The 21,174-nt window shown below is 52.2% G+C and overlaps 2 protein-coding genes across 3 annotated transcripts in view; both read left to right on the top strand.

The window, feature by feature from the left end:
• Window positions 1-2,488, top strand: part of DDB1 (damage specific DNA binding protein 1) — a 33,769-nt gene extending 31,281 nt beyond the window's left edge. For both annotated transcript variants that reach the window (XM_030810892.1, XM_030810893.1), the window contains exons 26-27: window positions 1,012-1,135; window positions 1,724-2,488. In XM_030810892.1, coding sequence (XP_030666752.1) covers window positions 1,012-1,135; window positions 1,724-1,807 — 208 coding nt within the window. In that variant the 3' untranslated portion in view covers window positions 1,808-2,488. The remainder of the gene's footprint in view (window positions 1-1,011; window positions 1,136-1,723) is intronic.
• A 5,044-nt stretch (window positions 2,489-7,532) lies between these two features.
• Window positions 7,533-21,174, top strand: part of VWCE (von Willebrand factor C and EGF domains) — a 36,722-nt gene continuing 23,080 nt past the window's right edge. Inside the window, exons 1-8 of the mRNA XM_030810046.1 lie at window positions 7,533-7,700; window positions 10,345-10,459; window positions 10,588-10,677; window positions 11,014-11,142; window positions 15,488-15,541; window positions 19,014-19,130; window positions 20,000-20,128; window positions 20,674-21,116. Coding sequence (XP_030665906.1) covers window positions 7,533-7,700; window positions 10,345-10,459; window positions 10,588-10,677; window positions 11,014-11,142; window positions 15,488-15,541; window positions 19,014-19,130; window positions 20,000-20,128; window positions 20,674-21,116 — 1,245 coding nt within the window. The remainder of the gene's footprint in view (window positions 7,701-10,344; window positions 10,460-10,587; window positions 10,678-11,013; window positions 11,143-15,487; window positions 15,542-19,013; window positions 19,131-19,999; window positions 20,129-20,673; window positions 21,117-21,174) is intronic.

The raw sequence follows: 21,174 nt of genomic DNA, 5'->3' as shown, positions 1-21,174 counted from the left end.
CTTTCAGGGATTTGGTTGAGGGCAACAGTGTCTGAGACTAGAGAGACTACCAGAAGAAAGGGAAAGGTGAAGAAGCGGAAAACACTGAAGCTCAAGAATCTGCCACCCTGGGATCCCCAGAATCCAAGTGCTATTGAAAGTTTATTTAGTACAGGAGATATAAAGGGCCCTCCCCGCTCCCGCTGGAGGTGGGAGGAGCTCCTGTCTGTGACTCTGGCCCCGCTCTAGCCAAGGAGGGCTGATGGGCTGATTTATTGTTTTTTTGCTAACTATCAAGACTTTTGGCAGCCCTGTCTCACTGAGTCTCAGTTTGTTCATCAACAGAGCTGCTGGTTTTCTTCTTCTTCTTTTTTTTTTTTTTTCAATTGGAGGTGGGTTCTTGCCCTCTCGTCCAGGCTAGAGTACAGTGACATGATCATGGCTCACTGCAGCCTTGACATCCTGGGCTCAAGTGATTCTCCCATCTCAGCCTCCTGAATAGCTGGGACTATAAGCACGTGCCACCTCACCTGGCTAATTAAAAAAAAAATTTGTTTTTTGTAGAGACAGGAGTTCATGATGTTGCCCAGGTTTGGTCTTGAACTTCTGGACTCAAACGATCCCCCTGCCTCAACCTCCCAAAGTGTTGGGTTCACAGGCATGAGCCACCACCACACTGACCCCTCTATGGAGCTTTGAGGCTAGACTTAAGACAAGTGGATCTTGTGCATCAGCTTTGCCTAGAGCACTTTTAAAGAACTTCCATATACATACGGGCTTCACATTAATAGACTCTGATCTGTACTTTTAAAAACTATTTTGAAGATCACCCCAATTGAGAACCAATTAGATTAGGTCATATTTTTACATTTTTTTCAATTCCAGAAATGTCCGAATAAAAGCAAGGCGAAAGGAAATGTCATTTCCTTTCTAATCCTGATGATTGCTTTAGATTGTGGTCTTATTCAAAGGTGGGGATGACTGAGGAGGGTGTTTCCTGATAAGCACATGTTCCTTAACTCACCTGTCCACCTGGAGATCCTTTCATACCGAGCGGAAGACAGAACCAGCCACAGGTTTCATCGACGGTGACTTGATTGAGAGTTTCCTGGATATTAGCCGCCCCAAGATGCAGGAGGTGGTGGCAAACCTACAGGTGAGCTGTGTGGTGTTTAGCCCTGGGCCAGACAAGTCCGCTGCAGGTTGGGGCATGCCAGGAGACTGTCTCTGGGCACCTCTCCTCCTCAATTCCAACGTGCGAGGGGCCCTCTGTGTAATCCTTACCAGATGGAAGGTGGAGTCTGAGGGAAAAGAGATGTTTGTAGTTGTGCTCGTGGGTATCCACTAGGTACCAGATGCCGTGCTAGTAACTCTACCCATGTTAACCCCGACCTTGAGCAATGAAGACACATCTGGGATCTTTGGCAAGACCCAAAGATGGGAGGCAGGGTCAGGATCCCGTAGGGAGGAGAAATGGCCACAATTCTGGAGTCTGGGATATTGCTCACTGGAGATGGTGTCTTGGGGATAGCAGAAGAGGGAGAATCTTGAAGAGGGAGAAATAGACCAGGTGGTGTCCTTGCTGACCTGTGCCACCCAGGGGGAGGTGTGGGTTTCTGGTGAGTCCTTCCTCTGCCATGACAATGGTGGAGTCTTGTGCCTCCTTCACTGGGGGCATTCCCTTCCCCAACTGTGGGAGAGCACCCTCTTGGTCCTCACAGCCCTGCCCATCTTCTCATTGCAGTATGACGATGGCAGCGGTATGAAGCGAGAGGCCACTGCAGACGACCTCATCAAGGTTGTGGAGGAGCTAACTCGGATCCATTAGCCAAGGGCAGGGGGCCCCTTTTCTGACCCTCCCCAAAGGCTTTGCCCTGCTGCCCTCCCCCTCCTCTCCACCATCGTCTTCTTGGCCATGGGAGGCCTTTCCCTAAGCCAGCTGCCCCCAGAGCCACAGTTCCCCTACGCGGAAGTGGGGCGGGCTTCATAGAGACCCGGGAATGAGCTGAAGGTGAAACATTTTCTCCCTGGATTTTTACCAGTCTCACATGATTCCAGCCATCACCTTAGACCACCAAGCCTTGATTGGTGTTGCCAGTCGTCCTCCTTCCAGGGAGGGATTTTGCAGTTCTTTGGCTGAAAGGAAGCTGTGTGTGTGTGTGTGTGTGTGTGTGTGTGTGTATCTCACACTCATGCATTGTCCTCTATCTTTAGATTGGCAGTGTAGGGAGTTGTGGGTAGTGGGGAAGAGGGTTAGGAGGGTTTCATTGTCTGTGAAGCGAGACCTTCCTTTTACTTTTCTTCTATTGCCTCTGAGAGCATCGGGCCTAGAGGCCTGACTGCCAAGCCATGAGCAGCCTGCGTGTAAAACCTGGAGATGGTGGATGATCCCCACGCCACAGCCCTTTTGTCTCTGCAAACTGCCTTCTTCGGAAAGAAGAAGGTGGGAGGATGTGAATTGTTAGTTTCTGAGTTTTACCAAATAAAGTAGAATCTAAGAAGAAAGGTACATTTGTTTTTGCTTTTATTCACCCTGCCTAGCTATCCAGGACCCCAGGCCAGGTTAACTATTCCTAATTTACTGCGAATTTAGGCAGTATCCTTCCCTTTATGGCAGTTGTTGCATTCACTTGCCCTTGGTGTTAGAACAGCTCTTTTCAAATAGTGAAAGTGAAGACATCTATACCTCTTCTTGATCATGTGATTGTTTGATGGGATCCCAAGGATGATGGGTTTAGAAATTCACTGGTCTTTTTGGTTGTCCTTGACACCATTTGATTCTTACTTGCCTCTGTCAGTAACCTGCTGGGCCTGGGGGTTGCCTGGACTGCCTTTCCTGGTTTTATAGCCAGCTCTGTGTGCAGTGTCCAGTCATCTAGCCCCCAGGCCACCTAGTAGCTCCTCACATACCTCCCCGCTGCTTGTTGCCACATGCCCTTTGGACCCTCATTTTGTTTCCTCTGATCTAATCAAGTGAACCTTTGGTGCTTTTGGTTTGAGAATACAGCAGGAGTAGGGCACATATGGGATTCACTCTTCTGTCTGGCAAACAAAGCCTGTCTTCTTTTCAGCTCGGTGGGCCAGTGTCTGGGCCCACGTTTCTCTCAGTGATCCGGTGGGAAGAAAGGTTGCTCTGTCCCCACGGTGTAGTAGGGTTGATACTAGGCATATTGGTGGCTCCTTTAAGACCAGCCTTTGATACAGTGTCAGGAAAATTGTGGTTTTGAGAGATTCTAGCTTAAAAGGAAAAGAGCAAAGAAGCATCTCTGGTTTGAGGGTCTTCTGGAGGAAGTTTCCTTCCCTGAAGGAATTCCTTGTGTTTTATTACTTTTTTTCCCCTTACTCTTCTGAGAGTTCTGGGGGTGGGGGATAAGGGTCTTAACAAAAAATAATCAGCCTCTCAAAAACCACAGTTTGAACTGGAAACCCAACACGAGGCAGCTTTAATGAGGCAGGCAAGCAACAGTCTCCACATTGTGATTATTTTAAAAATTTAATCCTAGATGGGAGCGCTGACTATAAGGTGTCATAATCAGAAAGAATGTGGTGGGATGATCATTCTGGGGCACTTCATGGTCTGACCTGCAGCTGCTGAGACCTGCTATTGAGAAGAAAGTTGTCAATGACTTGTCTTGAATTTGGAAGCTTGTGAAGTCCTTGCTATGTTTTGCTGTTTTTTTGTTTCGTACACTCTTGGGTATATTCACTCGGGATTGAACTCCAACTTTGGAAACTGATGTTCTGCTGCCATACTCCCACATCCCCTCTTAAAAACCATTAATCACCTCTCTAGGGGTGAAAGGTTGTCTTTGGAGCGTGGCTGTAGCCAACTGGAACAGCTCCATCCCATGTAGGCGCTGATGAGCTAGCATCACTCCAGGCCTCTGCACGAAGGGACCTTTGGGAGAATAATAGAAACACTGACTCATCACATGACCATTTGGAGGGATCACAAGCCAGAGGCTGTCATTCTGCAGCCAACAACAACTTGGATCCTCCACCCTCGGTGGAGGGTCCCTTTTGTTACCGAGAAACCACAAGCCACAGAAGTGGGAAGAAACACAGGAACTGCAATCAAGGGATATGCCCGAACTAGTCTTGAACAATAGTAAGTTAGAGACTCTGTGTCCAAACTGAGAAGCCTCAGGGCCAAACAAAAAGACAAGAAAAACAAAAACCAAACTAAAGGGGCAAATATTGATAGGAGCAAGGTGAATATCATAAGGTCACAGAAACTTTATGGGGAAATGAAAGAAATGCCAAGGGCAGTTTGGATGTTGTTTGGAGATTCACTAACAGGAATTTACTATGTACTAAGTATCCTAAATTCCTTAGGGTAGATGTGGGTTTTCTTCAAGCACAAAGTTGCATCTCAGCTATTCCAGCTGCTCATTGGCCAATGTGGAGCAAACTGCCAGAGAGTGAGTTTTTACAGGGTGAGGTGGAGCGGGTGGGGCTCCATAATGTAGCTAATAACAGAGGTAGCTGAGGTGTGCTGGAGTGTGAGAAAGAAGATGGCATGAAATATGGCAGCCATGTGGACACTTGTTTTGTGTATGCCTGTTGAAAATTTGGGTACCTCCCCTAGGGCCAGGAAAAAAGAGCAGTTGTTGCATTCACTTGCCCTTGCTGTTAGAACAGCTCTTCAAGTCAAACCCCTATTTGACATTGGTGGTTTAGGGGCAGTGGAGGGGGAAAGTGTAACCTTCAGATGTCTGGGGCAAGAGAGAAAGATGCCTTAGGATTCCGAGGGTCCTTGGGACTCAGAATGGATATGAGGGAAGTTGCATTCATCTTATGTTACAGAATATTTTGGCTCCTACTTGTTGAGAATATGTTGACAAGAAAATGGACCAAAACAAACAAGGTGAGATATGGCCTCAAGGTGAATGTCTGCAAAAATGTAGCCACAAACCGGGTGCGGTGGCTCACGCCTGTAATCCCAGCACTTTGGGAGGCTGAGGCAGGTGGATCATTTGAGGTCAGGAGTTCAAGACCAGCCTGGCCAACATGGTGAAACCCCGTCTCTACTAAAAATACAAAAATTACCCGGGTGTGGTGGTGTGCGCCTGTAGTCCCAGTTACTCGGGAGGCTGAGGAAGGAGAATTGCTTGAACCTGGGAGGTGGAGGTTGCAGTGAGCTGAAATCGTGCCACTGCATTCCAGCCTGGGCGACAGAGCAAGACTCCATCTCAAAAAAAAAAAAAAAAAAAATGTAGCCACACAGCTTCAGGTAGGGAGACCGCTTGGCAGTTTGTGTTTAAATAACATAAAAGCACAACAAAAAATGCCTGCTTTTTTTCTTTTTTTTTTTTTTTTGAGATGGAGTCTTGCTCTGTCACCCCGGCTGGAGTGCAATGGTGCAATCTTGGCTCACTGCAACCTCTCCCTCCTGAGTTCAAGTGATTCTCCTGCCTCAACCTGAGTAGCTGGGATTACAGGCGCCCGCCACCACGTCCAGCTAATTTTTGTATTTTTAGTAGAGATGGGGTGTCACCATATTGGCTAGGCTGGTCTGGAACTCCTGACCTCAGGTGATCCGCCCACCTCAGCTTCCCAAAGTGCTGGGATTACAGGTGTGAGCCACCGCACCCGGCCACCTGTGGTTTTTCTTTACTGCAAACTCATTGTGTCATAATTAACATCATGGGGTTGCCAAAAAGGTAATATTAGGGTGCATTAGTAAAAGTATGGTGTCTGCAGGAAGGAGGCATGAGTCCAGGCCACCGCTGGTACGCAATGTCCATTTGTGGCCACAGATGTTAAGCACCTCAGTAAAGGCAGAGGTAGTAGGAAGGCCAAAGGAACTGGGATTGTTCAGCTGGAAAGTGAAGACACTTTAAAACAAATGTGGTTCAAAACTGGATTGGGCCGCTTCTTAACAGGTAGTGAGTTTCTTACCCCTGGAAGTATTTAAGCAAAATCTCGACTAGTTGTGGGTGGCTAAGGGAAAGATTACTGCATGGAGCAGAAGGTAAAATCAGTTATCCTTTCAGCTTTCTCCCAGCGGGATGATTTTGATTTCCGCACCCCTTCCTTGCCTAAATCCCTAGGCAGCCCCCCAGTCTCTGACCACAGCCTGGGGCAGCTGCAGAAGGGGCAAAGAGGAGCCTTCCAGATCTGCTTCTGCCTCTCCACTGCCAACGGTGCCAGCTGCTTCCTCGCCTTGCCACCAGCAGTCAGGAGGCCGGCCATCTGCCCCCTGGGTGCCCAGAGGAACCCAGGGCTTCAAAAGTGGCTAGGGCCCCCGGCCAGGGAACGGTTGGACCGACAGATCAACGCACTCCGACAGATCAACGCACTCCGGCGTTAGGGTGCAGACCTTCTGGCAGGCTGGGGGCAGGCCTAGAACTGCCCAGCGGCGCAGCGATCTGGCGTCGTGGGTTCGAATTTCCACGGTTCCCACCTCGTGACAACAAGGCATCTCGGGTCCCACCGACAGGGGCCATGCTCGGGGCGCGCAGCCTCCGGTGCTAGCCTTGTTCCCGAAGTCTGTTTCCTCCCGGGGCCTCGGTCTGACGCCCTCAGTCAGCGCTTCGCAGGAAGCCGACTCCCAAACCCGGGCAGGGGGTGTGGGCCGAGGGCGAAACCCCGCCCCCAGGGGTCCCTGATCTTTGCCCCCGCCCCGGGCTCCGCGCCTCTCCGAGAGGCATCGACAGGCAGGCAGCGTTGCCTTTGTGTGTTTCGCTTCGAGGTGCCAGAGACCCTCCCCACAATCGTCCGCCGCGTCCCCTCGAGGCCCTCGGCCCCTCCTCTCGGCGTCCCCAGCCCCCCTGTTCAGCTCCGCGTGCCATTTCGGGGATCGCTGGTTCGCTCCCCACGGCGCCAGGAGGAGGGGCGAGGGCCGGCAGCCCCCTCTCCCGCGCGCGGCGCAGGAGCCGAGCCCAGCCAGGGGGACCCGCCGCCGCCGGTCATGTGGGCCGGTCTGCTCCTTCGGGCCGCCTGTGTCGCGCTCCTGCTGCCGGGGGCCCCAGCCCGAGGCTACACCGGGAGGAAGCCGCCCGGCCACTTCGCGGCCGAGAGGTAAGCGCCCCGAGCTCCTCCCCGCCCCCCTGCCCGGGAGAGCGCTACCGGCGTGCAGTCGAGAGGCACGGAGGGGCGCTCAGGAGCCGCAGGCAGCCGCGTGTCGGGGCTTCCTCTGGGGTGCTATCAGCGCGGGCACAGCTCGGGGACGGGACAAAGAGTCAGCAACTTGTGCCTCTGGGCGGGTGCTCATCGTGCACCCCTGGCTGGGGCTGTCCAGACTGGGACCTGGGAGATCGGAGGTCCAGGCGTTGGGTGACTCCTAATGTGCTCTGGAGCGCGGACCTCTGGAGAGGGGAGCCCAGGACGTGCCATCTGGTCTCCGGACTGGCTGGCTCACCCCCCAGCGTGCCCGTGGCTCTGCCCTGGCAGCGCCTGGCCTCCCCTGCCGCGCGGGGCTTTCCCTGGGTCTTGGCCCTACGAACTTCGTGGACCTTGGAACAGCCGGGGTCTCTGGGTCACTTTTCGTTTTCTGTCCGTGCGTGTGCGCGGGTGGGGGTGGGGTGCATGCCCCTCCGCTGTCTTTCGATATGGATGCCGCCCTCCGCACGTGCTTTCCCCCGGGCTGCCGTGGGGCCGTGCGCGTGTGCGTGATGCTCGGAGCTAGGGAACACGGTGTCAGCGGGCGGCCTGGCCCGCGGCCACGTCCTCCGGGGGGCGCGCAGCGGGGACGGCCCGGCCAGGCTTGTAGCTCACACGTGTGTTCCACTGCTACTGCCAGTTCCTGCTCAGATCCGGCCCCGACTCCCTGGCGTTCCACAGGCTCCCACCACCTGTCCCTCTGTCACCAGCCCTAGGAGGCTCCTTAGGGCGCTCTGGCGGGTGCTCGGTCCCTGCCCACTTGAGAGTTCGACTCCATCAGCCTCCCTGGGCACCCTTTTATCTGCTGTCTTGGTGGCACTGCCTGTCCGTTTCTGAGAGTCCCAAGGCTCCGCTCATTCGCCCGGTCCCCTCCTTCTCAGGCTGCTGCCATAATCACTCCTGCAAGAGGGTGGATGAGACTTCACTGCCAGCTTCCGCCAGCAGGAGGGCCCCCCCTTTCTTCTGTGATGACCTCAGAGAGGGAAAAAGGCCCCAGGGACAGCTTTCCTCAGACTTTTGTGTGCTGCCATGGCGCCCTGAGCTTCCCTTTCCGGAATACTTGTCACATTTTGGCACAGATTCTTCTCCCCAAGAACACGATAAGTTTGCCTTGTCCCAAGTCCCATGTCCCCAGTGCCTGGTGCAGTGCCCAGCTCAGAGTGGGTGCTTTACAAAGTGCCTGCCTCGCAGAATCATCTTCCCTCCGCTCTGAACATTGGTGGAACACCGTTGGGAAGGGGTTTCTTGTCCCTTTTCTGTTGCGGTGGGGTTGGAAGCTCAAACCAGGCTGGATTTCATCACCCTCTGTCCAGTCCATGATTGGAGCTGGTTGCAGTTGTCTTCTCTGTCCCCCTCCAGGCCTGCAGTTGTGCTGTTTCCCCTGCTGGAACACCCTCTCCTCCCTTCCTCTTATTTTGCTGGCTGCCCTACTTTTTTTTTTTTTTTTTTTTGAGACAGAATCTTACTCTGTCACCCAGGCTGGAGTGCAGTGGCACGATCTCGGCACACTGCAGCCTCTGCCTTCTGGGTTCAAGCGATTCTCATGCCTCAGCCTCTCGAGCAGCTGGGACAACAGGCACATGCCACCATACCTGGCTAATTTTTGTATTTTTTTTTTTTTTGAGATGGAGTTTTGCTCTTGTTGCCCAGGCTGGAGTGCAGTGGCGTGATCTCAGCTCACCGCAACCTCTGCCTCCCAGGTTCAAGCAATTCTCCTGCCTCAGCCTCCCAAGTAGCTGGGATTACAGGCATGCGCCACCATGCCCGGCTAATTTTGCATTTTTAGTAGAGACGGGGTTTCTCCATGTTGGTCAGGCTGGTCTCAAACTCCCAACCTCAGGTGATCCGCTTGCCTCGGGCTCCCAAAGTGCTGGGATTACAAGAGTGAGTCACCGCGCCCGGCCTGTATTTTTTTTTTTAGTGGAGAAGGGGTTTTGCCATGTTGGCCAGGCTGGTCTCAAACTCCCGACCTCAAGTTATCCACCTGCCTTGGTCTCCCAAAGTTTTCTCTCTCACCTCAGCCTAGATGCTGCCCTTCCAGGAACCCCCCTGACCCTCCTCAGGGCTCCACAGCCTATCCCACTGTGGCATTTGTCACTCTATGTTGTTATCACCTGGCTCCTGGTCTGCCCTACTTTCCTTGAAGGTGGGGGCAGTAGCTTGTTTATGGCTGTATGGTCATGCCTTACTCAGCACCCAGCACCAGTTGGATGCATCTGGCTTCCTGCCCTTTCTGGACCTCATTCCTGGTTGAACAGACCCACTGCCTCCAGTTTTGAGCAGCTCACTCATGACCCCACACCCACCCCAGAGATGTCACCTATGCCATTGCCCTTCTCAACCTTTCCCTCAACAGCCATTTGTTGAGCACCTACCATATGCCAGGCACTGCTGTAGGTGCTGGGGTAAATAGATAAGAAACCCTTGTCATCAGGGAGTTGTAGGGGAGACAGTGAACTAATAAATTAAAAACTAATGTCGCAGGAAGTAAATGTTGTGGAGAATAAAGCAAGGTAAGGGTGGACAAGGAAGGCCTCTCTGAGAAGGTGCCATGGGCAGAGATCTGGGTGAAGGGAGAGAGGAAGTCCAGTGTGTGTCTGAGTAAGAATCTTTCTTTCTTTTTTTTTTTTATGTTTTGAGACGGTCTGGCTCTGTCACTTAGGCTGGAGGGCAGTCGCGCCAACTTGGCTCGCTGCAACCTCTGCCTCACAGGCTCAAGACATTCTCCCACCTCAGCCTCCCAAGTAGCTGACCCTACAGGTGTGTGTCACCATGCCCAGCTGGTTTTTATGTTTTTATTAGAAACGAGGTTTCACCATGTTGCCCAGGCTGGTCTCAAACTCCTGGGCTCAAAATGATCAGTCTGCTTTGGCTTCCCAAAGTGCTGGGATTACAGGCGTGAGCCATCACACTCAGCCATAAGAACCTTTCTTATAGCAGGAACTGCAAGTGCAAAGGTCCTGAGGCAGCCACCCCTGGGGCTCCTCATCTATTGCACAGCCTTTCTTCACCTCTGAGGCCCCTCTCCTGGCCACTCTGCTGTGTGTTCATGTGGCAGATATCTGTAGGAGGCCAGTATCTATTGTCTCACACTTTTGTCTCTGTCTTGCCTCCAGGAGAAGACTGTCTGGGTCATTTTTCTTTGGAAACTTCCCATTGCCCCTCCGGACAGTTCTCGAGAATTGTTTGTTGATTGACTTACACACTGGCTGGGAGACTTTCCTGTTGACCAATGTCTCCCCCAGTACAGAATGAGGAAAGTGCTCTCTCTTCTCTTGCAGACGCCGGCTGGGCCCCCACGTCTGCCTCTCTGGGTTCGGGAGTGGCTGCTGCCCTGGCTGGGCGCCCTCTATGGGTGGTGGGCACTGCACCCTGCGTAAGTGCTTGTCCCTGTGCCCCAAGTCTTCTCCTCCAGCAGTGTGTGTTTCCAGCCCTCAGTCCCTGGTCCAAGGGGCAGACGGGGGGCCCCAGTCCCTCGTCTCTCACCTGCACTTCTCCTCTCAGCCCTCTGCTCCTTTGGCTGTGGGAGTGGCATCTGCATCGCTCCCAACGTCTGCTCCTGCCAGGATGGAGAGCAAGGGGCCACCTGCCCAGGTAACTGGGGATGGGCAGTGGCTGATGGGAACAGATGAATGAGCATTGAGGTTATGTGCTGGGCAGTGGGCACTTGAGATGTGTCCTGGCATCTCAGCTTCAGACAACTCTATTAGGTAGACATTTTGTGCCCATTTTATAGATGAAGAAACTGAGACACAGAAGTTATTGTCTTGCCCAGGGTCACACAGCTGGTAAATGGCAGAGCTGGATTTAAACCCAGGCCTGTTTGCCTTCAGAGCTACCCTCCCAAAGGAATTCAGGAGGACCCTGGTGAGGTGGGGATGGCTGGGACTGCCACGGGGTACATGCTCACTGGTGCGATGCCTGCTCTAGAAACCCACGGACCATGTGGGGAGTACGGCTGTGACCTTACCTGCAACCATGGCGGCTGTCAGGAGGTGGCCCGAGTGTGCCCCGTGGGCTTCTCGATGACGGAGACAGCTGTTGGCATCAGGTGTACAGGTGAGACGCCTGGGAGTGGTGGGGGAGGGGGACAGCGGGAATTATATCTCCTCCCCATCCTGCCAGGATGGTTTCCAGTGTATTGCAAGAGCCAAGCTGAGCCAAGATAGGCTCTGATGTTTGAGAGTGGGCAGAGAGACACGAGAACAAAAGAAATGTGTCGCTTCTGTTATTTTACAAATATTTATTGAGCACTTCTTAGGGGCAGGAACTGAGCTAGGGACTGGGGTTATGGGAGCCACAGTTGGTCCCTGTTAGGGATTTTTTTTTTTTTTTTGAGACGAAGTTTCACTCTTCTGCCCAGGCTGGAGTGAAGTAGCATGGTCTCAGCTCACTGCAGCCACCACCTTCTGGGTTCAAACGATTCTTCTGCCTCAGCCTCCTGAGTAGCTGGGATTACAGGTGCGTGCCACCATATCCAGCTAATTTTTATATTTTCAGTGGAGACAGGGTTTCGCCATGTTGGCCAGGGTGGTCTCGAACTCCTGACTTCAGGTGATCCACCCACCTCGGACTCCCAAAGTGTTAGGATTACAGGCGTGAGCCACTGCACCCAGCCACCTGTTAGGGAGTTTCTGAATATGAGGAAGGAAGACAAGTAACAGGACAAGAACAGCTCAATTGTCATGGGGACCTTAACTGTGTGCCAGGGCCCACAGAGGGGCATGGAACCCGGAGTCGGGAGGGTTGGCCAGGGGAGGCTTTTTGGGAAAATGACATTTGAAAGATGAGAGAAGCTAAACTCAATAATTATTTTGTGAATGCATTATTTGCTTGTGATTTTTAAAACATTTCTACGGACAAAATCTGTTACCCTCCCCAGAAACAGCCACTGTGACCAGTTTCTTGCCAGTCTTTCCAGAGCAACAAAAGCCTTTTTGGAGTTTTAACTTCGTAAAAATAATATTTCTCCCCCTGAATAGAAAAGCAAAAGATAGTGCATTGTAGAACATTTGGAAAGTAAGAGGAAAAAGATGAAAATAAGCATTCTCTGAAAGTCCCCACCCGGAGATATTTGTTACTAAAATGAAGGTTTTTTTCCTGCCCTTTTCCCTGGGTGTGTCTGTGTTTGTGAGTGTGTGTACGTGTGTGTATATGTATGTTAAGCATGCAGCATATTTGTATGCTTTATAAAATTGGGATTGTATCTTATCTGTAGTTTTTATTATTTTTCCCATCTAATTTTATGTTGTAGGCATCACTAACAATTCCTTGCAATATAACTTTTTTTTTTCGCTAGGCTTGGTGGCTCACGCCTATAATCCCAGCAATTTGGGAGGCCAAGGTGGGTGGATTACTTGAGGTCAGGAGTTCAAGACCAGCCTGGCTAACATGGTGAAACCCTGTCTCTACTAAAAACACAAAAACTAGCTGGTGTGATGGTGCATGCCTGTAATCCCAGCTACTCAGGAGGCTGAGGCAGGAGAATTGCATGAACCCAGGAGGTGGAGGTTGCAGTGAGCCGAGATCACACCACTGCACTCCAGCCTAGCAACAGAGCAAGACTCTGTCTCAAAAAAAAAAAAAATGTTGTTTTAGCAGTTACATATGTGGCTGCTGCAATTGAAATAACTATTTGTCTGTTGTCTCTTACTTAAGAGGTTTGCAGTGTTTTACCACTATAAATAATGCTGCCATAGGGCCGGACACGGTGGCTCACGGCTGTAATCTCAGGACTTTGGGAGGCCGAGGTGGGTGGATCACGAGGTCAGGGGTTCTAGACCAGCCATGACCAACATGGTGAAACCCCGTCTCTACTAAAAATACAAAAATTAGCTGGGCGTGGTGGCGGGTGCCTGTAATCCCAGCTACTGAGGAGGCTGAGGCAGGAGAATTGCTTGAACCCGGGAGGCGGAGGTTGCACTGAGCCGAGTTCACGCCACTGTACTCCAGCCTGAGTGACAGAGCGAGACTCCATCTCAAAAAAAAAAAAAAAATGCTGCCATAAAGAGGCTTCTTGTCGGCTTCTCTGATTATTTCCCAGAAGGACGCTATTGGGTCCAAGGGTCTCAATAAAGGTGTCTTGGAGCTCGTTGCTTGTTGCAGCATCTCCTCCAGATACGAAAACCAATGGAAGCAATTGATCTGCTCCTGAATGCCTTTCACCTTGGGACAATTTCTGCACGTACTTCTCATTGCAGAGGCAAACGGAACCAAGGAAAAGCCAGAGAACAATGTCAAAGCACTTGCAGGACAGGGTGGCACTGACCGTAGCCACGAGACATCCCAGTGGAATGGGGTTAGTCAGGGTGGGTGTCTTAGCAGTGTTGAGCATGGTCTTGACGGTCCAGCTGTTGGGAAGAGTGGGTAGCTGCTGGGTAGAAGGCTAAGTAGGGGATAAGGAGAGTGGGGGTGTCCCATGGGCTTGGGGGCCACAGTGGCGAGACTCACTACACAGTGAGTGCAGACTGAGTAGACTGAGCTGAGCCCGTAGGTCCTCAGAGGCTGCCGAGGATCTTTGGCAGGGAAGGGAAGGCATGAAGCATGATTTGGGGAGATCTGTCTCCCAGCTCCTATCATCCCTCAGATCAGAACATCTCACTAGGCTCACCTTCCTAAAGTACTACTTGGATTTAGTCGCCGCAATTTAGTCTCATCTTTTTTTTTTTTTTTTTTTTTAAACAGTCTTGCTCTTTCGCTAGGCTGGAGTGCAGTGGTGCGATCTCGGCTCACTGCAACCTCTGATTTCCTGGTTCAGCGATTCTTGTGCCTCAGCCTCCCAAGTAGCTGGGATTACAGGCACGTGCCACCACGCCCAGCTAATTTTTGTATTTTTTTTTTTTGAGGCGGAATCTCACTCTGTCGCCCAGGCTGGAGTGCAATGGCACTATCTCGGCTCACTGCAAGCTCTGCCTCCCAGGTTCACACCATTCTCCTGCCTCAGCCTCCCGAGTAGCTGGGACTACAGGTGCCCGCCACCACGCCCAGCTAATTTTTTTTTGTATTTTTAGTAGAGACGGGGTTTCACTGTGTTAGCCAGGATGGTCTCAATCTCCTGACCTCGTGATCCGCCCGCCTCGGCCTCCCAAAGTGCTGGGATTACAGGCGTGAGCCACCACGCCCGGCCAATTTTTGTATTTTTAGTAAAGACGGGGTTGCACCATGTTGGCCAGGATAGTCTGAATCTCCTGACCTGGTGATCTGCCCACCTTGGCCTCCCAGAGTGCTGGGATTACAGGCGTGAGCCACTGGTCCTGGCCTTAGTCTCCTCTTAATCCATATCTTCAGTCCTGTCTCCTGCTGCCTCAAAAGGAACCTAAGCTTCAGCTAGTCTGGGCCTCAGTACAGTTCGCAAGGAGCCCAGCTGCTGCCTGGAAGCACCTCAGACCCTTTCTCCACCTGGGCAGTCCTTCCCCCAATACTCCTGGTCCTCTCAGCCAGTCGCTCTTCCAGGGCATGCCTGCTGGGGCCAGTCTGTCCCTGGTGGGGCATATATCACCCCAGCAGGCACTGGTCTCCCCTGGGTGTGTGTCTTGGCTCGTGTGTTATCAGACTGTGAACATCTGGAGTCAGCCCTGTGTCTTAGTCACATTTGCATCCTCAACAGCCCCCCTCTGGGTCTGCTGCATGCAGTTGGTGCTCAATGAACCTTTAAGAGAATGACTCTGTTGATTATTTAATCAATCTCCCTGTCCACTGCCCTCTGCCTTTTTGAGGGCCCTTTGGGGTTGCCCTGCAGGCAGGGCCATTGGAAACAGTTTGGTCTCAGCCAAGTCTTCTCTTGTCATCTGATCTTCATGGGTTAAAGTCGGCCCCAGTCCCTTGGCCTCTTCCTTCCTGGGGTTTCCTCATAGCCAGTGACCTTCCTGGTGTCTGCTCTTTCTTCCTGGGGTGCAGGTGGGGATTCCACGCTGCTGAGGGCAGGCTTGGTGTGGGCTCAGGGTCCTTGTGGGCTTGATTTGTTCCTGAGTCACAGTCATGTTCAGAGAGGGCCGTGCAAGGGGGCTTTCTTTTCTTTTTTCCTTTTTTTCTTGAAACGGAGTTTCACTCTTGTTGCCCAGGCTGGAGTGCAATGGTGCAATCTTGGCTCACCGCAACCTCCGCCTCCTGGGTTCAAGCGATTCTCCTGCCTCAGTCTCCCGAGTAGCTGGGATTACAGGCATGCACCACCATGCCTGGCTAATTTTGTATTTTTAGTAGAGACGAGGTTTCTCCATGTTGGTCAGGCTGGTCTAGAACTCCTGACCTCTGGTGATCCACCTGCCTCGGCCTCCCAAAGTGCTGGGATTACAGGCATGAGCCACGGCGCCCGGCCTGCAAGGGTGCTTTCTTCCCAGACACTGACAAATGTGTAAGTTCCTCTTGCAAGGACCACTGTGTAAACATGTGCTTTCTCTCTTTCCAGACATTGACGAATGTGTAAGCTCCTCTTGCGAGGGCCACTGTGTGAACACAGAAGGTGGGTTTGTGTGTGAGTGTGGGCCAGGCATGCAGCTGTCTGCCGACCGCCACAGCTGCCAAGGTGAGCTGCAGAGAAGGAACGGCTGCTCTGGGAGGTGTAATGGGGATGCCACATTGAACACTCAGCCCTGCCATGCCCAGCACAGTGTGCTCTGTGCGCCACTGCATTGAACCTTCACCACTGGCTTCTGAGGGAGATGCTGTTATGGTTCCTGTTTGACTGATGTGGAGACTGAGGCTTGCCCAAGGCCAAGTCATTAGTAAGAGGTGGAGTCAGAGTTTGAATCCCAGCACATCTAACAGTTAGAACCGACTGCTGCTGGCCTGGTGGGATGGCTCACATCTGTAATCCTTGCACTTTGGGAGGTCAAGGCGGGAGGATCACCTGAGGTCAGGAGTTTGAGACCAGCCTGGCCAACATGGTGAAACCTCGTCTCTACTAAAAATACAAAAATTAGCCAGGCATGGTGGCGAGCGCCTGTAATCCCAGCTACTCGGGAGGCTGAGGCAGGAAAACTGCTTGAACCCAGTAGGCGGAGGTTGCAGTGAGCTGAAATTGCACCACTGCACTCCAGCCTGGACGACAGAGTGAGACTTCATCTCAGAAAACAAAGTACCTGCTGCTGCTGTTGCAGGATAAAGGGATGGTGATGGAGGAGAGGCCGTGAGGAGAGCCAGGGCAGAGTGGGCCAACCAACCTGGGGAAGGAGGCCACTGAGATGAGGGAGGGCTGGGAGAGACTCAGGCTGTGAGTCCAGAGGAGCCATGGGAGGGGCATACTGGGATGGGGTCATTCACTGACTTCATTCATCTGTTTCACCTGCCCCAGTGCTGGCGCAGGCTCCGGAGCTACCCTGGGGAGTAGGCTCCCCCAAGTCTGATGGGGAGCAGAAGAACAAGGTTAGGATGAGGGATAAGTGTTGGGAAAACCCAGGGAAGAGAAGGAATCCTACCTCTTCAGTTTGCAGGATGAGAGATCTTACAATTACTACTCATTCTTTTAAAATGCCTTTTATTTACACATTATGGAAAGAATCTCACAAGGCCGATAATTGTGAACTACCCCTGAATCCTACATTATTATTTTCTTTATGTTTGACATTTTCATAAATTATAAGAAAAAATTTAAAAGCCATGGTGCTAGCCCAGGCCCTCCTTCCCACTGCTGCCCTCTGCTCTCCCTGGAGAATAGCCTGCGCATCTTAGTCTGCTTGGGCGGCCATCATAAAATTCCACAGGCTGGGGGCTTATACCACCGACATTGATTCTCATAGTTCTGGAGGCTGCAAAGTCCAAGATTAAGGCACTGGCTAATTCAGTTTCTGGTGAGGGCTCTTCCTGGCTTTCAGAAAGCAGTCTTCTTGGTGTGTCCTCACTTGGAGAGAGAGCTCTCTGGTATCTCTTCTTCTTCTTCTTTTTTTTTTTTTTTTTTGACATGGAGGAGGACAGAGGACACTCCTGTTGCCCAGGAGTGCATTGTTGCAATCTCGGTTCACTGCAATCCCCGCCTCCTGGGTTCAAGCGATTCTCCAACTCTCCCAAGTAGCTAGGGTTACAGGTATGCGCCACCACGCGTGGCTAATTTTTGTATTTTTAGTAGAGATGGGGTTTCACCATGTTGGCCAGGCTGGTCTTGAACTCTTGACCTCAAATGATCTGCCCGCCTTGGCCTCCTGAAGTGCTGGGGTTACAGGTATGAGCCACCCAGCTAGGCCTCTCATGTCTCTTCTTACAAGGACACTAATCCCATCAAGAGGGCACACCCTCATGACCTCATGTAACCCTAATTATCTTCTTATCTACTTATCTTACCTTCCTATCTTCCAAATGCCATTACATTGGTGGTTAGGGCTTCAACGCGATTTTTGAGGGGACAGAGTTTAGTCCATAGCACTCAGGCATTGGTCTGCTATGTGCCCTGCCTGCCCCTCCCCATGATGTGTACATACATACACGGGCACTTACAGAGATAGGATAGTTGCTGGGTCCTGGGCTAAGCACTTTACATGCATTTTCTCCTTTCGCCCTCAAAATTACCCAGTGAAGTTGGTATTATTTATCTCCATTTTATTGATAGGAACACTGAGGCTTAAGGAAATTGTTACTTGCTTAAGATCACATTAGAGCTAAGGTTTTTTTCTTTCTTTCTTTCTTTTTTTTTTGTAGAGATGGGGTCTTGCTGTGTTGCCCAGGCTTGTCTCAAATTCCTGGCCTTAAGCTATCCTTCCCCCTTTGGCCCCCAAAGGGCTGGGATTCCAGGCATGAGCCACTGCACTCAGCCAGAGTTGGGATTTGAACCTAGTCATTCCTTTGCTTGTTCCCCTCACCCCTGCCCAATGTTGGTCTTGAAGATCTTTCCACATCAGGGTAAATAGACTTGCCTTGTTCCTTTTAACTGCTGACTCTGCAGTGCAAATATTTCATAGTTTACTAACTCTTCTCTTATTGATGAACATGGAGATTATTTCCAGTTTTTCATAATTTCAAACAGCACTAGGGAACTTCTACAGAGGAGGTTCCACTGAAGCTGAGTTTTGAAGTATGGGTAGTTTTCCAGCCAGACAAGAGGGAAAGGCATTCCAGGCGGACAGAGAACATGGGCAAAAGGGGAGCACCAAAAGAGCGTGGTGCATTTGGAAGATGGCAAGAATTTAAGTCAGTGGCCAGGTGCATGGCTCATGCCTATAATCCCAGCACTTTGGGAGGCCAAGGTGGGTGGATCACCTGAAGTCAGGAGTTTGAGACCAGCCTGACCAACATGGTGAAACCCCATCTCTACTAAAAATACAAAATTACCCAGGCATGGTGGTGCATGCCTGTAATCCCAACTACTTGGGAAGCTGAGGCAGGAGAACTGCCTGAACCCTGGGGATGGAGACCACAGTGAGCTGAGATCGCGCCATTGGACTCCAGCCTGGGCAAAAAGAGCGAAACTCTGTCTCAAAAAATAACAACGACAACAAAAAAAAGAATTTAAGCCAGAGTGAAGGTCAGGGGCAAGGAAGGAGGTGGGCAAGGCAACCAGGACTGTGTTCAAAGGCATCGTGAGCTATGGGGCAGCATTGGTGTCTTACCCTAAGATGAGGTCTGTGGCCTGTGGGAGCAGCGGAGAGGTTTTGAGCAGGAGGGCCCTGATTAGAAATGCCCTTTGGTCAGAACTTCCTGGAGGCTGTGCAGAGGATGCTTGAAGGAACCTAGGTAGAGATAGAGAGACACCCTGGAGGCTCTGGCTATTCTCCAGACTAGAGATGAATGTGGCCGGGCTAAGGGGTAGCAGTGAGGATGAGAGATGTGGGCTGGTCCAGAGAGTATTTAGGACTGGATGTGGGCAGTGCAGAAGAGGGGCAGCTAAGGTGGTTCCCCCCAGTCCTGTGTGGATAGGAGATGGAGATGAGGGAGGAAGAGGGGACCACATATTTCCAAAGTTCTGTTGGGGAAATGAACCCCAGTCTTGTCCCTTTTCCTGCCAGACACTGACGAATGCCTAGGGACTCCCTGTCAGCAGAGATGTAAAAACAGCATTGGCAGCTACAAGTGTTCCTGTCGAACTGGCTTCCACCTTCATGGCAACCGGCACTCCTGTGTTGGTAAGGTGGGGAGGACCCTGTGGTCTGCACACTTAGGCTGCCAATCAAGAAGATGGACAGGGAGCCCAGGGACCCAGGAAGGTTAACAATTAGACTTTCTGGTCCTCTGGAGCCTGAAGGGGCTTGAGCCTTTGCTCAGAGCCTGCCTGTCCCTGGGGTTGGCGTGGCTGTGCATGAAGACCCTGTCTTGGACTTTCCTGGCCATTTGCCACTTTCATCCTGTTATGTTTCTCTTCCACTCCTCTCCCAGATACACCCCAAGGATTCCTCTCTGCTCACCCATTTTCTTGGCTGCCTTTGCTCCCCTTGGTAAATAAAGCACGTTATGTCTTGGTTCCTCTGATTTAGAAGGAGACCCTGTTTTCTCAGCCCATTAGCAGAAATTTCCAGAAAGGGATTGGCATGTTTGGTTTGAGCTTGGCTCATGGGTTGAAGGTGGGGTCTCATGGGCCTGAAAAAAGACCTTGTTCTAGTGGAGTTAGGTATTTGTCCTGAAGCCTACCTTGAGCAGCTCAGTGAGTTTTGAGACTTTATTCGGAAAGAAAAACGGGAGGGTGGAAGGTTTGGAGATGAGCTTCTCAGAGGGGCTTACCCCTACCAGGCAACAATTAATTAACCAATGCATAGTGCTGGGGCTGAGTCTCTGATACTCGCATTAAATGCCTGCTCGATGTGTGAACCTATCAACAATACTAGCACTAGATTTCAGCCCCGCTCCCAGCTGTCTGAGTCACATCCTGCACCTTGGGGCAGGGATGGACCCTGTAAGAACATGGCAGGGAAACTCCCCAAGTCTTTTGAGCTAAGGGATGGGCGGAAGAAGGGCTCGGTAGCCCAAAGCAGCTGTCCGCAGCGAGGCTCTCCCGCAGATGTAAACGAGTGTCGGAGGCCATTGGAGAGGCGAGTCTGTCACCATTCCTGCCACAACACCGTGGGCAGCTTCCTATGCACATGCCGACCTGGCTTCAGGCTCCGAGCTGACCGCGTGTCCTGTGAAGGTGAGCGCCAGGCCCCTCCCTCCCAGCGGCTGGCCACGCCCTCTCAGTGCCTGCCCCGGCTACGCCCCCCAGAGCCTGGACCCTCCCCGTTCACGCCCTCCGGCGCCCAGCCACGCCCTCTCAGCGCCTGGCCCCGCCCTACCCCGGCCCCGCCCACCAGGCGCTAGGCTCCCTTTCCGTCTGCCCTTGTTTTCAGTTCATCTTGTTACTTTCAACACTCCACTTTCTTCCTCGCTTTCTTTTTCCACTTCTTTATCCATTCTTCTTTCTTCTTTTCACTGTTTCCCCAGCCCTTCTGTTTTTTTCCCAAATGATAAAAGGATAAAACCCAACAGGAGTCCGAGTATCCTGGGCTACAGGGACAGCCATTTCCGTGGTTTGCCCTACCGCACAGCAACAGTGTGCCCCATAAACATAGTAGAATGTTGCGCAGACCACGGGGGTTGAACAGGGACTTGTGGTGGTGGAGCTGAGCCCAGGTCTTCCTAAACCCTGCCTCCTGTCTCTGCTGTCCACCCCAAGAGACCTCCGTGCCTCTGTTTCAGCTTTCCCGAAAGCCGTGCTGGCCCCATCTGCCATCCTGCAGCCCCGGCAACACCCCTCCAAGATGCTCCTGTTGCTTCCTGAGGCCGGCCGGCCTGCCCTGTCCCCAGGACATAGCCCTCCTTCTGGGGATCCAGGGCCCCCAGCTGGAGTCAGGACCACCCGCTTGCCATCTCCCACCCCACGACTACCCACATCCTCCCCTTCTGCCCCTGTGTGGCTGCTGTCCACCCTGATGGCCACCCCAGTGCCTACTTCCTCCCTGCTGGGGAACCTCAGACCCCCCTCACTCCTTCAGGGGGAGGTGATGGGGACCCCTTCCTCACCCAGGGGCCCTGAGGCCCCCTGGCTGGCAGCAGGGCCCTCTCCCTGCTGGCACGTGGGAGCCATGCATGAATCAGGGAGTCGCTGGACAGAGCCTGGGTGTTCCCAGTGCTGGTGCGAGGTGGGTACTAGGGGTCCCCGGAGCTTCCTTGGTCTGGGGCCCTGTGGTGGCTCTAACT

Source organism: Nomascus leucogenys, chromosome 4 (genome assembly GCF_006542625.1).
Source record: "Nomascus leucogenys isolate Asia chromosome 4, Asia_NLE_v1, whole genome shotgun sequence".
Taxonomy (NCBI): domain Eukaryota; kingdom Metazoa; phylum Chordata; class Mammalia; order Primates; family Hylobatidae; genus Nomascus; species Nomascus leucogenys.
The sequence above is the reverse complement of the archived record's forward strand: the minus strand, read 5'-3'. Positions and strand labels throughout refer to the sequence as shown.